The sequence below is a fragment of the Jaculus jaculus genome, chromosome 7 (genome assembly GCF_020740685.1).
Source record: "Jaculus jaculus isolate mJacJac1 chromosome 7, mJacJac1.mat.Y.cur, whole genome shotgun sequence".
Classification (NCBI taxonomy): Eukaryota; Metazoa; Chordata; class Mammalia; order Rodentia; family Dipodidae; genus Jaculus; species Jaculus jaculus.
Window position 1 is genome coordinate 133,289,946 of NC_059108.1, and position 12,382 is coordinate 133,302,327.

General features: G+C 40.1%; 1 protein-coding gene across 5 annotated transcripts in view; it reads right to left on the bottom strand.

Moving 5' to 3' along the window:
- Positions 1-2,169: 2,169 nt before the first annotated feature.
- Flrt2 (fibronectin leucine rich transmembrane protein 2) overlaps positions 2,170-12,382 on the bottom strand; it is a 95,873-nt gene continuing 85,660 nt past the window's right edge. For 3 of the 5 annotated variants that reach the window (XM_045153871.1, XM_045153873.1, XM_045153874.1), the window contains one exon: positions 2,170-8,806. In XM_045153871.1, coding sequence (XP_045009806.1) covers positions 6,429-8,408 — 1,980 coding nt within the window. In that variant the 5' untranslated portion in view covers positions 8,409-8,806 and the 3' untranslated portion in view covers positions 2,170-6,428. Of the gene's footprint in view, positions 8,807-12,205; positions 12,243-12,382 lie in introns of all 5 variants that reach the window. The other 2 variants (XM_045153876.1, XM_045153875.1) reach the window with 1 other exon arrangement.

Consider the following 12,382-nt stretch of genomic DNA (forward strand, 5'->3'; position numbering starts at 1 on the left):
TAGGGGTTAATTTTTAAGTCCATCATGTATAGCATTTTTGATTGTGGGCCAACCACTCTACTGGTATTCAATGTTAATACTGAAATCTGTAAAATTAATAAGAAAATTTATCACATAGGCATCTTAAAGACAAAATTGCATATATATATTTAAAATATCCAAATATTACGTGAGTGCATGTGTATAATTGATACTTGTTAGATGTCATCATTATAAAGTTATATTAATTTCTTTTCTGATACTTAAAAATTTAAGAGATTACGTGTTAATTAGCAAATGGAAGTCCTAAATTTTCAATTTCTTGGTGCAAATCTGAGAATTTAATTCAAATTGAGTTTTGACTTTTCATTGTGTTATGACTTTGCAACATATTTTAAAAACCAAGGCCAACATGAGGGACAAATGCATTATCACCCTTACTAACAAGTAAAAAATGTATCTATTTTCATACCATAGGTATTCTGGTAGTATAATAAAAAAATGTAGAATAATTATATGGATTGTCAACACTAGAATGCATTAGAAATCTACTTAATATATATTCTGTGAGTTCCTAAGCGACAGGGTATTTCTTTGCTCTAAACTCTCAGTAGAACCTAACATAATATGAGAAACAAGAGATTAAGAGTAAATATGCTATATTGAAGAATATATTTTTAAAAAAATCTTTATTTATATTTTTGAGAGGGAGAGATAAAGAAAATTAACATGCCAGGGCCTCCAGCAAACAAACCCCACCTGCATGCACCCCCTTGTGCATCTGGCTTATGTAGGTACTGGGGAATCGAATCTGGGTCCTTAGGCTTTGCAGCCAAATGCCTTAACCACTATGCCCTCTCTCCAGCCCTGAGGAATAGATTGTTGATAGAGGCAGAGTAGAGTAGGAGTTTGATTTGGCTAAGAAATTTCTTCTTCTGTAAGCTCTGCCTGGATCCTGGAAGAGATGCGGGAGACCTTGATGAATTCTTCTCAATGAATGGTGTTACCTGGATAAGGGTCTAGGCTCTATAAAGTACCAACTGTAAATCATACTAAAACTAACCAAAATTGCCAGTGTGATTATTTTACACCTTATCATCCAAGATGCCATGAATCCACATGGCTTTGTTAGTTTATTTTCTAGCAGAGGTCCTGTAAGTAAGTTGATATAATTAACTAAAATATCATAATGTAATTTCGTCATGCAGTTTCTGTAAAATACATTATTGGTGAACTGGTCAAGAAGAATGACAGAAAGGCATTCTGGAAAATCATTTGACTAATTCATAATTGAGCTTGAATATACAAATAGATACCCACCCATGAGTGTCCATTGAAAAGTATGTGTGGGTGAACAATGACCAATAATATCTAGTGAATGGTATCAGGAGACTTATTAAAGAAAGTTGACATTAAATTCAATAGTAGGGTGAGGGAGATGGCTCATCACTTGCTGGAAAAGACTGCCAGCCTGGATTCAATTCCCCAGCAAATACATAAAACCAAATGCAAAGTGATGCATACGTCTGTGACTCCAAAGTGCCTATGACAATGAGAAATGAAGCCTGGATAATGTTAAGGCCATGGGCCAGGAAGTCTCATGTTTGCTGTCGGGAAGTTTACTGGCAGAAACTCTTTCTGGAAAAAAGTGATGCAAAGGCACCTCAAAGTTGCTCACTAATGTCTACATGCATGTGATGGCATATGTATTCATACACATATACCCCAACCCCTCACAAAAAATAATTGATTTATTACTTATTTTGGGAGAGAGCGAGAGAGAAAGAGAGAGAATGGGCACACCAGAGCCTTCAGTCACTACTAATGAACTCCAGACGCACGCTCCCCCTTGTGTGCATGTGCTGCCTTGCATGCTCATGGCACTGTGCATGGGTATACGGGACCTGGAGATGAGAACATGAATTCTTAAGCTTTGCAGGCAAACACCTTAACTGCTAAGCCATCTCTCCAGTCCAATAATAATACCATTCTTTTAAAGTGCATGTTGTGAAATAGAGGGAAACTATACCTATTTGCATTTCTCAAATACAATGGATGGCTGTATATTAAAATATATTTATAGGAAAACAATTTAGTTGGGGATAAAAAAGAACATGAAGCCATCATGTACACTCCTCACATAAAAGGACCAAGTGGTCTTTAAAATCAGAACATGTTCTCACAGGAGGAGATGATGAAAATTCTTTCACTGCTTTATTTCCACTCCCTGCATCATCAGAAAGCAGTTCTCATTTTTTATTCCCATTAACAGCATAAGTCTGGAGTGTATTCCAATGAACTTACTCAGATAAACACAATGGGGTGTTCTTTTTAAAATAAGCTTTTACTGAATATATCAACAAGGTACTGTATAGTGTAGAGTGAAGTTTGTAGTTAACAAAGTGTGCAACGTGGTCAGTCTCAGAGGATGCTTGATACATAATCTTCCGGCCCCTGGCAGTCCCTTTCCAGAGAGAACACACTAAACACAAACCATAATCAAATCAACATATGTCCAAACAATAATGAAGCATCAGGAGTCATTTTCAGTGAATATATACTATCCCATGATGGATCACGGGGGGCATGCCTCAGCTTGCCATCCTTGGTTACAAATTGCACATCCCATGGACACCTTTATCAATGCCACTATGTACGTGTGTGCACATGTATGCATGTATTACAGTAATTTAAAAATGCCTGTGGCAAATGCCTTGCTTTGTGCTCTTCAGGTGGTTGTGAAGCTATAAAATCAAGTACTATCACAAAACAATCTGTATTGTTAAAACACTATCATACTGTGTACAAAAGCTCTTTCCCTACAATCCATGAAAAGTATCCACATTGTCAGCAATGGCTATTTATCTTGCTGAAAAAAAAAAAAGTACTTGGAGAAAGATGCAAGCTATAGACTCCTATCACTAGTATTTTGACATATAAAAGAGTAAAGAGTATCTGGCAATGTTTATAAGACCAAGAATTGGGGGTTGTTTTGATTTAGGTATCATTTCTCTGTTGGGCACATTTCTGCTTTCTTTTCCCACACAGCTAGAAAAGTGAGTCATTAGCCACTGTATTATTCTCATTTTCTAAAGTAACATGGAATGCTGCCTTTTGATAGATGAGACATAAGTGCTATAAACAAAGACACCAATGGAAGTTAACCAGGAAACTGTAGCCAAGGTGTGCTCATCAAGTGTGGTGCCTGTGATGCCCCCGAGGACAACACAGTCACTTCTGTTAGGAATGGATGCTCTGCTCTTCCCCTGTAGAGAAGAAAAGTTTGGCTGTGTGACAAAACTAAGACCCTGTGTTCTGAACTCTTAGGAAATAAAGCTGCAATGTTAGCTACTTCATGACAACTTTTAACCAGACTGGCTACATTACATTATTTATTATTATTTTTTTTAACTTCAAGGGAGAGTGCCTAGCATTGTCCCAACATAAATCTGCATAATGACAAATAGAATTATTTCTCACATGGAAGCATGATTTCTTCTTATGGCCTAATAAAATTACAGAACAGAGCATCCTTCTCATATTAGCCTGTGTCCAGACCATGAGATGTGCCGCTGCCTGTGCATGTGGAAGTGCTTTAGGGAAGCCCAGGGTCTCTACCTATTCAAGTACCACTCCCCAAAGATATACTACCTGTGGTGTGAAAAACACATAAATGATATCTGTGAGAGCAAGCTGTGGCTTTTCCTTTTGCAATGTCCTTTGTGCGGGGACAAGTCGTGTGATATCACAGGGCCTTACTAGTATCTGATGTCTTTTCTATACTTCTCATGAGATCCAAACAGACTTCTGAGGAGCACTTTCCAGGAGAGGAATACTTAGAGCATCCCAGCCATTTCAAATGAGTGGGTTTCCCTTGTTGCAGTTAAAGCCCCAATGATGGTGTGGCTATCATGAGACACTATGGGACTCTGTTCTATGGGACTTTGTTCTTGGAACAAAACAAAGATTTTTCAGTATCCAAAAATCAAATTGGAAACTAAATGTACAGTACAAACAAATGAGAATGGTTATTTTGTGTTTAACAGAAATAAAACTCCTCAAAAGTTAAAATACCATTATTTTAGCACACAGCTTTATCTACACAGTTATGAGCAAGATTACAGTGAGAAGGAATTTTCCAGCTAGGTACACAATACCCCATATCACTGTACCAATTTTAAAAGGCTTACTTTATACTGATCATTTTTCCAGGTGGTCTTATCCCTTCCCTATGTTGACCTAGTTATTAAAAAGAAAACAAAATGAAAAAGAAAGAAAAAAAAAAAAAACTGCCCCAAACCTTGAGCTAATAGACTTAAAATGGAAACCAGAGTCATTTAGAATTAATTTGAATTAATTCATAGTTAAGTTCAGCTTTACTGACTTCAGTTTAAATTCTTAGGTCTACAAAATTACAGATTCAGTTATATTTTTCTGTTTTCCTGAACGGAGAGGGAGATTAAAACATACATGTCAGGGTATATTATTAAAGAAAATAGAGCTTTTACTACAAAGAGAAAAGAAACCTTGCATAGCATTTGATACTAAACTTTTACAAGAAGACACATCACAGTTTCATTTGCTTAAAGAGCAGGAAAGCAAGATGATTGTGGCATTTAGTTTATGAGTCCCTAAAGTAATGATGGTCATAAAAAAAAAATACACAACACAGAGTGAAATGCCTAAATGTGGTTTAGAGAAGAATTTTCCAAGGGTGTGTATTTGAGATAATGCATGTGATCTATAGCCCTTCTACATCTAAGAGATGACAAGGATTAGAGTAAATTGCATGTGTTTTCTGAAGATGGACTTGCTTTAGATATACCCAGCTCTCAGCATGGCCATCTCTCTTTTCTATATCCTTTGCTTTTTGCTCTGCGCTTTCATGATTGGGGAACATTTTTATTCTATGACTTGTTCATTTTCAATGACAGTTCTTTAAATGTAAGATGAATTATTCCTCCACAATTAACAAATTAGAGGCCTGGTCACAATCAAAAATAAAGGAAGAGATTTTCAAACATGAACAGGATCAAAGTTAGTTTGAGGCAGTAACCTAGTATTGCTTTTAAGAATATGAATTCTCTTGGCCAGCTCCAAGGTGATCCTAAAGAGTCACTAGCAGTGAACATTAGTATGCATTGTAACATGTAGAAATACACATAGATTGTTTGTGCAACCATGACTAGTATTCATAATTTTCTTTGAAATATTGAGCAGAAGGGGGAGAACAAAGGCAGGATATGAAACTAAATTACAAAAATATATGCAAGATGATTGGAAGACGATAATTTGGGAGGGGATATAGGTATTAGCTCAAGCTATTTCAACATGATACTAACAAATCCAGTGAAGTGTATCCAGTGTGATAGAATCACTCACTGCTCAGTTATTTTGTCAAAATAGCATCAGTACATTTTAAATAAACAAGTTGTTTTAATATATTCCAAACATTGTTCTCTTGTTGTTCTAAATATCATGTTGAGATAGCCTCCACGAAACTACCCAAATAATTCTCATTATCAAAAATAATTCCATTCAATATAATTCTTCCCATTATTTTATTAGCTTCTTCTAAAAAAGTATTCTAGAATATATCTCTGTTGGATGTGATTCAACCTGACATAGGATCTGAACAGCGACGCTTGATAAGGGATATTTCTTGCTAGAACAATTGTAACAGCCCCTGAAGATGATGGGTATCAGACTCTAGTCACTAATTCTATTGTTACATAGGGCCAGGGAAGCATGGAGGGTGACGTTCCCAGTCAGGAAGCCAACCCTGGGATCTTAAAGATGTTTCAGATCTCCCAGTTTCCTTGGTTCTCTCAGGTTGGTTTAACCTCTCACGGGAACTGGCGTCAGTGTCATGCTCTTTACATTTCCTGCACTGGGTCTAATTGGGGTAACTACCTCCACTCTGATACTGGAGACTTGTGAAACCATTTCTACTGGACCAGGAGGTATAGAGATAGAATGGAAAGATGTGGGCCCTGTCGTGCTTTAGCCATGTGATTCCTCTCACTCCATGAGCCCATCTGACTCTAACCTTTCATCTAGCTGTCAGCTCTAGGAAGGGAATTTATTCTGACAGCTTCAACAGCAAAGTGGTTAATGTGCATCTGAAGGAAGAATCACTCGTTCTTCTGCCTTGGTGATGGGTTCTCTTTGTACAACCCCATACAGTACGTAAGCAACTATTTTCTTTTTTTAAGATTTAAAAAGCAAAGAGTTACAAAAACTGTAATTAACTTGAAATAGAAAAGATAGCACTTTGTTTTAAATCCCATTATATAGTACACCGTATAAATTACAGAGTGTTCAAATGCACAAATGCATCCGTGTAACATTTATCAAATGTAATTCCCCTGTCTTTATGTGTGTGCACACACGTGTGTGTTCTCCGGAGCTTGCGCGTCCATCTTCCTAAGCCGGGACCTCTGACTACGTTACGTGTGGCAGTGTTCCAGGTCCGGCACGCTGCTGTTGCAGTATCTCATGTTGTTGGGGACGTGGCAGTCTGTGTAACTGATGCCCCCGTTCGGGGTGTAAATGGGTTGCAGTCTGAAATCTCCTTTAAGGAGCTGGTCGTTATTTAAGGAGACAATCTGAAAACTGGTTTCTGTCATCTCCAGGATGGAGTTGTCTTTTTTGGTGCCTGCCTCACAGTAGTCGTCTTTCCGCCGGCCCCGGTTGTATTTCCACTTCTGGGAGGTGTAGCGCCCCTTTTTGTGCATGTGCCAGCAAAAGACACTGAGCAAAACCACGAGCACGAATATCACCGCGCCCCCGATCAGGCCCGCCAGCAGCAGCGGGGAGCCCATGCTGTGCGACGTCGTCTGCTCGTGGCTCGAGGCAATGTTACTGCCGTTGTTCAAGTAGGAGGCGAGGGTCGTGGCCTCGGAACAGACGGTGTCTTCCACCGTGCGGTAGTTGAACGCATCCAGGGGCACTAAGCAAATCCGATAGGTGGACCTGGGCTCCAAATTCACCAGGCTCAAGTGTTGCTTCTCGCCGCTGACGATGCGCTCCTGAACAATGCCCCCGACCAGACTGTGGCCCATTTTCACCCACGTGAGTTTGTAGGCCATCACGGTAAAGAGAGACAGCCAGCTGACTTGAATGGAGGTGTCATTCACGAAGTGGATGGAGAGCTGGATCCTTTCCGAAATAGGTGGGGTCACTCGTTCCCTGACCTCCCAGTCAGGGACGGTGGGCAGTTTGGACGGGGTAGGAGCTGGAGGCGCAGAGCCCCTGCTGGGAGTGGGAACAGGTGTGGGAGGCTGAGTTGTTGGAGATGCTGTACTGGGGGCCGGCGTGAAAACAGGCAAACCAGGGGTCGTGGTGGGACACGACAAGAGATTCATATTTAACTCCCTGACAGCCATGCCCCTGACCTGCTCGGGACCTTGGCACATGAAACCGCGCACGTTGAGAGAGGAAGGGATGTGCTTGAGCCATTCGGTGACCCACTTGATGCTGCAGTCACAAAACCAAGGGTTATTCCGAGCGGTAAGCTGCTTTAGGTTGGAGAGATGATCGAAGACGCCTTGCGTCAGCATTCGCAGCTGGTTGTTGGAGATATCCAGCCGTTCCAGCTTCCGGAGGTTGGCAAAGGCCGTCAGAGGGATGTGTTTTATCTGGTTGTCCTGCAAATAAAGCCTGACCAGATGCGTACCAGGGAGGTCAGAAGGGGGCTGGGAGAGTGAGTTACGTACTATGGAAAATTCCTTGAGCCTGGTGAGATGGCTGAAGGTGCCATCAGCAATGCCCTTGTTGGTCAGGAGATTCCCATCCACAATCAGGCGCTCCAAACTCGTGAGGTTCTGAAAGGCCATGTCTGAAATAACAGCAATTCGGTTTTCATCCACTCTCAGCTCTTGCAAGTCCACAGGAAGTCCGACAGGCACACTGCTCAGGTGGTTCTTGGATAGAAACAGCAGTTTGAGGCTGATCGCCTCTCGGAAGGCCCCATCCTCTACCCCCACCGTGGAGATAGAGTTGTCATCCAGGTGGAGTTCTTCCAGCTTCAGGAGCTGGGCCAGGGCAGCACGGGAGATGGTCTGAATATTATTCTCCTGCAGGTGGAGGACTCTGACATTCTTGGGAAGGTTCATGGGGAATTCATCCAGTTGGTTTCCATAAAGGTAGACCGTGTGCACTGACTGTACATTGTGTAGCTCCGAAGGAAATCCAGCATTATTAATTTGGTTGTTGTGGAGGTAGAGTACGGTTACGCCCTCCGGGATCCCAAGAGGCACTGAGGTCAAGCTTCGCTCGTTACAGTAGACAAAGTTCCTGTCGCAGCGGCACACGCTAGGGCAGGCCAGGAGTTTTGACACTTGTGAGCACAGCCCCAAAGAAATGATAAGCCAAGATTTCAGGAAAAAAGCCCTGTGGCTGAGCCACCTTGTGGTCTGTAGGCCCATGTCTGACACACAGAAAGAAAATGTGATGTGATCAGAAAAAAAAAAAAAAAAAAAACAAGAAAAGAAACAAATGCAACAACAATAAAAATAGAAAATAAAATCAAAATTACTGGAGCAGGTTCTGTCAGTCTACAACTCCAGCTAGAGGCAACGTTGACCTGAGGGCAGATGTTATAATAATCTTCCTGATGTCTCTGGCCTGATTGGCGTACGTTTCCTCGGTCTTCCACGTACAGAATCACTCAACGGGGAGGAATTTTCCACACAGGCAATGGGTGACGCCTGACTGATGAGCACTCTGAACACAAGTCCCACTGGGCAGGCAAAGCTTGCTTCTGTTGTAAATCAGGCCAACACTGAGCAGCCTACAAGTTTCTTGGGTAAGCACAGTCTGCAACCTGTTGTAGAGAAGAAGAGAGAAAAGAGTCAGCTAAGTGCAGTAAGTAAAGGAAGAAGTCTTGGTATGACCAAGTCTTTAAAAAAAAAGAAATCTGGGTGGTTGGCACTAAGTACTGAAGGGCAGGATATCATAAGTTTTAAATGACAATAAACCTTATGAAAAGTATACAAAAAAGATTTTATATCATAATATAAAATCATGAAGAGAAAATGGCAGTGTTACCTTTCATTGTCACAAATCCTATGCAAATTTTGCATCTAATTCTGGACTTTCTCTTAAATATCTGGATGCATATCAAAATAGACCAATGCAAATCACACACTGTTGAATTCATACTGTTACTAATGATCACTAGTAAATTCTATTGTTTTCAGATGGAGGTGCAGACAGAAAAACTAGCAAAATTTGAGGGGAAATGTGAATCTCTATGGAATTATAAGTCTTAAAATTGAAAAATGATGCCCAAGTAATCATAAAAATACATCTTTTTTTTAAAATTTTTATTTATTTATTTGAGAGCGACAGACACAGAGAGAAAGACAGATAGAGGGAGAGAGAGAGAATGGGCGCGCCAGGGCTTCCAGCCTCTGCAAACGAACTCCAGACGTGTGTGCCCCCTTGTGCATCTGGCTAACGTGGGACCTGGGGAACTGAGCCTCGAACCGGGGTCCTTAGGCTTCACAGGCAAGTGCTTAACCACTAAGCCATCTCTCCAGCCCCCAAAATACATCTTTACTAAGAGACATTCTTCCAAATATGCTATGTCCCAAAATGCATTTATCATACATAATCTTTCAGATATAATATAAAATGTCTATAACTTTGAGCTGGAGAGATGACTTAGAAGTTAAGCATTTGCCTATGAAGTCTAAGAACCCCAGTTCAAGGCTCGATTCCCCAGGACTCATGTTAGCCACATGCACAAGGGGGTGCACGTGTGTCTGGAGTTCGGTTGCAGTGGCTGGAGGCCCTGGCATGCCCATTCTCTCTCTCTATTTGCCTCTTTCTCTCTCTCTCTTTCTGATGCACTCAAATAAAGAAAAAATATATATGTATGTATGTGTGTATGTGTATATATCTATATATCTATATATACATATATATATGTATAAATTTAAAAATATTTATATTCTTTAAAATATATTTTTTAAATTATGATACAAAAGCTTACTTGTGCTTAATAGAAAATTTAGAGAAACAATATAAAGAATGGGATACAAATATAACAATAGTTATTCATTATATCATCACCAAAGTAAAAGATACTCATCTCTTCTTTCCCTATGCATCCACACCCCAAAATGAAATCATCCTCTTCCCTTTTGTTAGGTAGTGGTGAGCCAGGCTTACACCCTGTGCCATTGTAAAATCATGCATCCTTTCCCATGACACTGAGATGAAGTTGTATAAACAGTGCGGGTGTGAAGGCCAACCCTTCTCTTTTCTTTCTCATTTCCTGCCTCACTCCCTTTGTCTTCCTACAGAATAGCTTAGTTTCTTTACCAAGGAGATTGACCAATCTCCTGCCCACAACACATTTCCACTTATCTTTCCTTCCTTCCTTTGGGACCTCCAGGTAGAAATGAGAAATGCCATCATGTTTCCTTGAAGAGTGGCTAAGTTTGTGACTGAGAATAAATTATTCTCCAACCCCTCCAATTTCCTATGGGCATTTTTTCTTTTTGCTCTTACAAAAGGACCTCTAGCAAATCTTAAAAGAATAGAAGACACAGTTAAAGAACTCAAGGCAATCTGCAGCTAGCACTACTGCTCCTGCGATACAATCTGTTCCATCTGATTTTAGATTAGAGAGGTAAAGAAGTTAATTGAAAGGTGCCAGAGTTGATTTCTTTACAAAATCAGCTAACATGACAGGACATGGTGTGCTGTCAGTTCCTTAATTCTCACCAATACACTAAGATTGGAACAACTCACCTCTGAAAGTACAGAGGCTCTGTTTGAAACTGTTCCTTTATCTATTTTTAGTAGTGCATTTAAAAAAGAATAAAGAGAACACTATAAATATAAATGTTGTCTATAATTTATAAGATTACAAACATTAAAAATGTCTCTGATTTACGTAAAATTATGTATATAGTATATATATTAGAATTATATATATATGTACACACACACACATACACACACATATCTATCTATCTATCTATCTATCTATCTATCTATCTATCTATATATACATACATACATACACACACACACACACACACACTCACACATATTTTATATATATATTAGAAACCTTTGATAGGGTGGTGGCAGTGATGTGGATTTCTTCCCCAGCCAAAAATTACAAGAACCAGAGAGGTACATTGCTTTATTAAAGTCAAGGGGTTGTGGCTGAGGAGCTAGTTCAGCAGAGCACTTGCCACAAAATCATAAGGTTTATTCACCCTGAGTTTGATTCCTTAGCGCTCATGTAAACAACTGAGCATTGTCATGCATGTCTAGCGGACAGGAGAGATGAGAGCATTTTGGGGGATTAATAGTAAGCCAATCTAGCCAAAACAAAAAAGAAAACAAAAAGGTTCTGGGGTGGAAAGATGGCTTAGTGGTTAGGTATTTGCATGCAAAGCCAAAGAACCTAGGTTCAATTCCCCAGGACCCATGTAAGCCAGATGCACAAGATGGCACATGTGTCTGGAGTTTGTCTGCAGTGACTGGATGCCCTGGCATGCCCCTTCTCTCTCTCTTTCTTCCCTTCTTTCTTCCTCTGTCTGACTCTGTCTTTCTGAAATAAATAGTCTACAGATCCCACTGATGCACAGGGTGGCATATGCATCTGGAGTTTGTTTGCAGTGGCTAGAAAGCCCTGGCATGCCCATTCCCTCTCTCTCTATCTCTCTCTCTCCTTTATAAATAAATGAAAATAAAATATTTAAAAAAAACATAAAATTATAAGTACTGTAAGTAAAAGGAAGGCCTTCCTTTCAGATGTTGCATTTTTTATGCTTAAGGACTCTACATCTGAAGAAAGAAGAGGGAAATGTGTACAATTCTACTGATTTTATGCCAGCCTTAGCTCAGTGTCAAAATGTCAATGTTTCCTAACATCTTGTTATTTAGTAGTTGGTCACTCAGCAGCATGAGCTGGGCAGGTAGGGGATATTGTGGAAACACAAAACCTCAAGGGCACAATGTACATATTTACAGAAGAGCTGCATGGGTACATTAATTTGGAAAAACATTGCCCTAAAATCAATGATGCATGAATTAATCAGTCAGGTTCTAATTTATTAAATCTAAGATAAATTCATGTCACATGTCTGTTTTGAGAAGAGGAAAGACAGAGGGCACAATAATCACTCTGCCTCCAGGAGTAAGCCTCAAATCACATCTTGCATGTAAACGACATCTTCTAGGTGGGTGTTGCAATTACCTTTCTTGTTTCTGGAAAGTCACTCCACCAGAAGCAGCTACGGAAAGAAAGAGTTTATTTCAGGTTAACAGAATCCAGGGGAAACACCACCAGTGGCAGAAAATGCTGCCTCAGTTCCATAGATGAAAGCCGAGACACCACCAAACAGCCAGCACAAATGAACAAACAGCTCCCCCT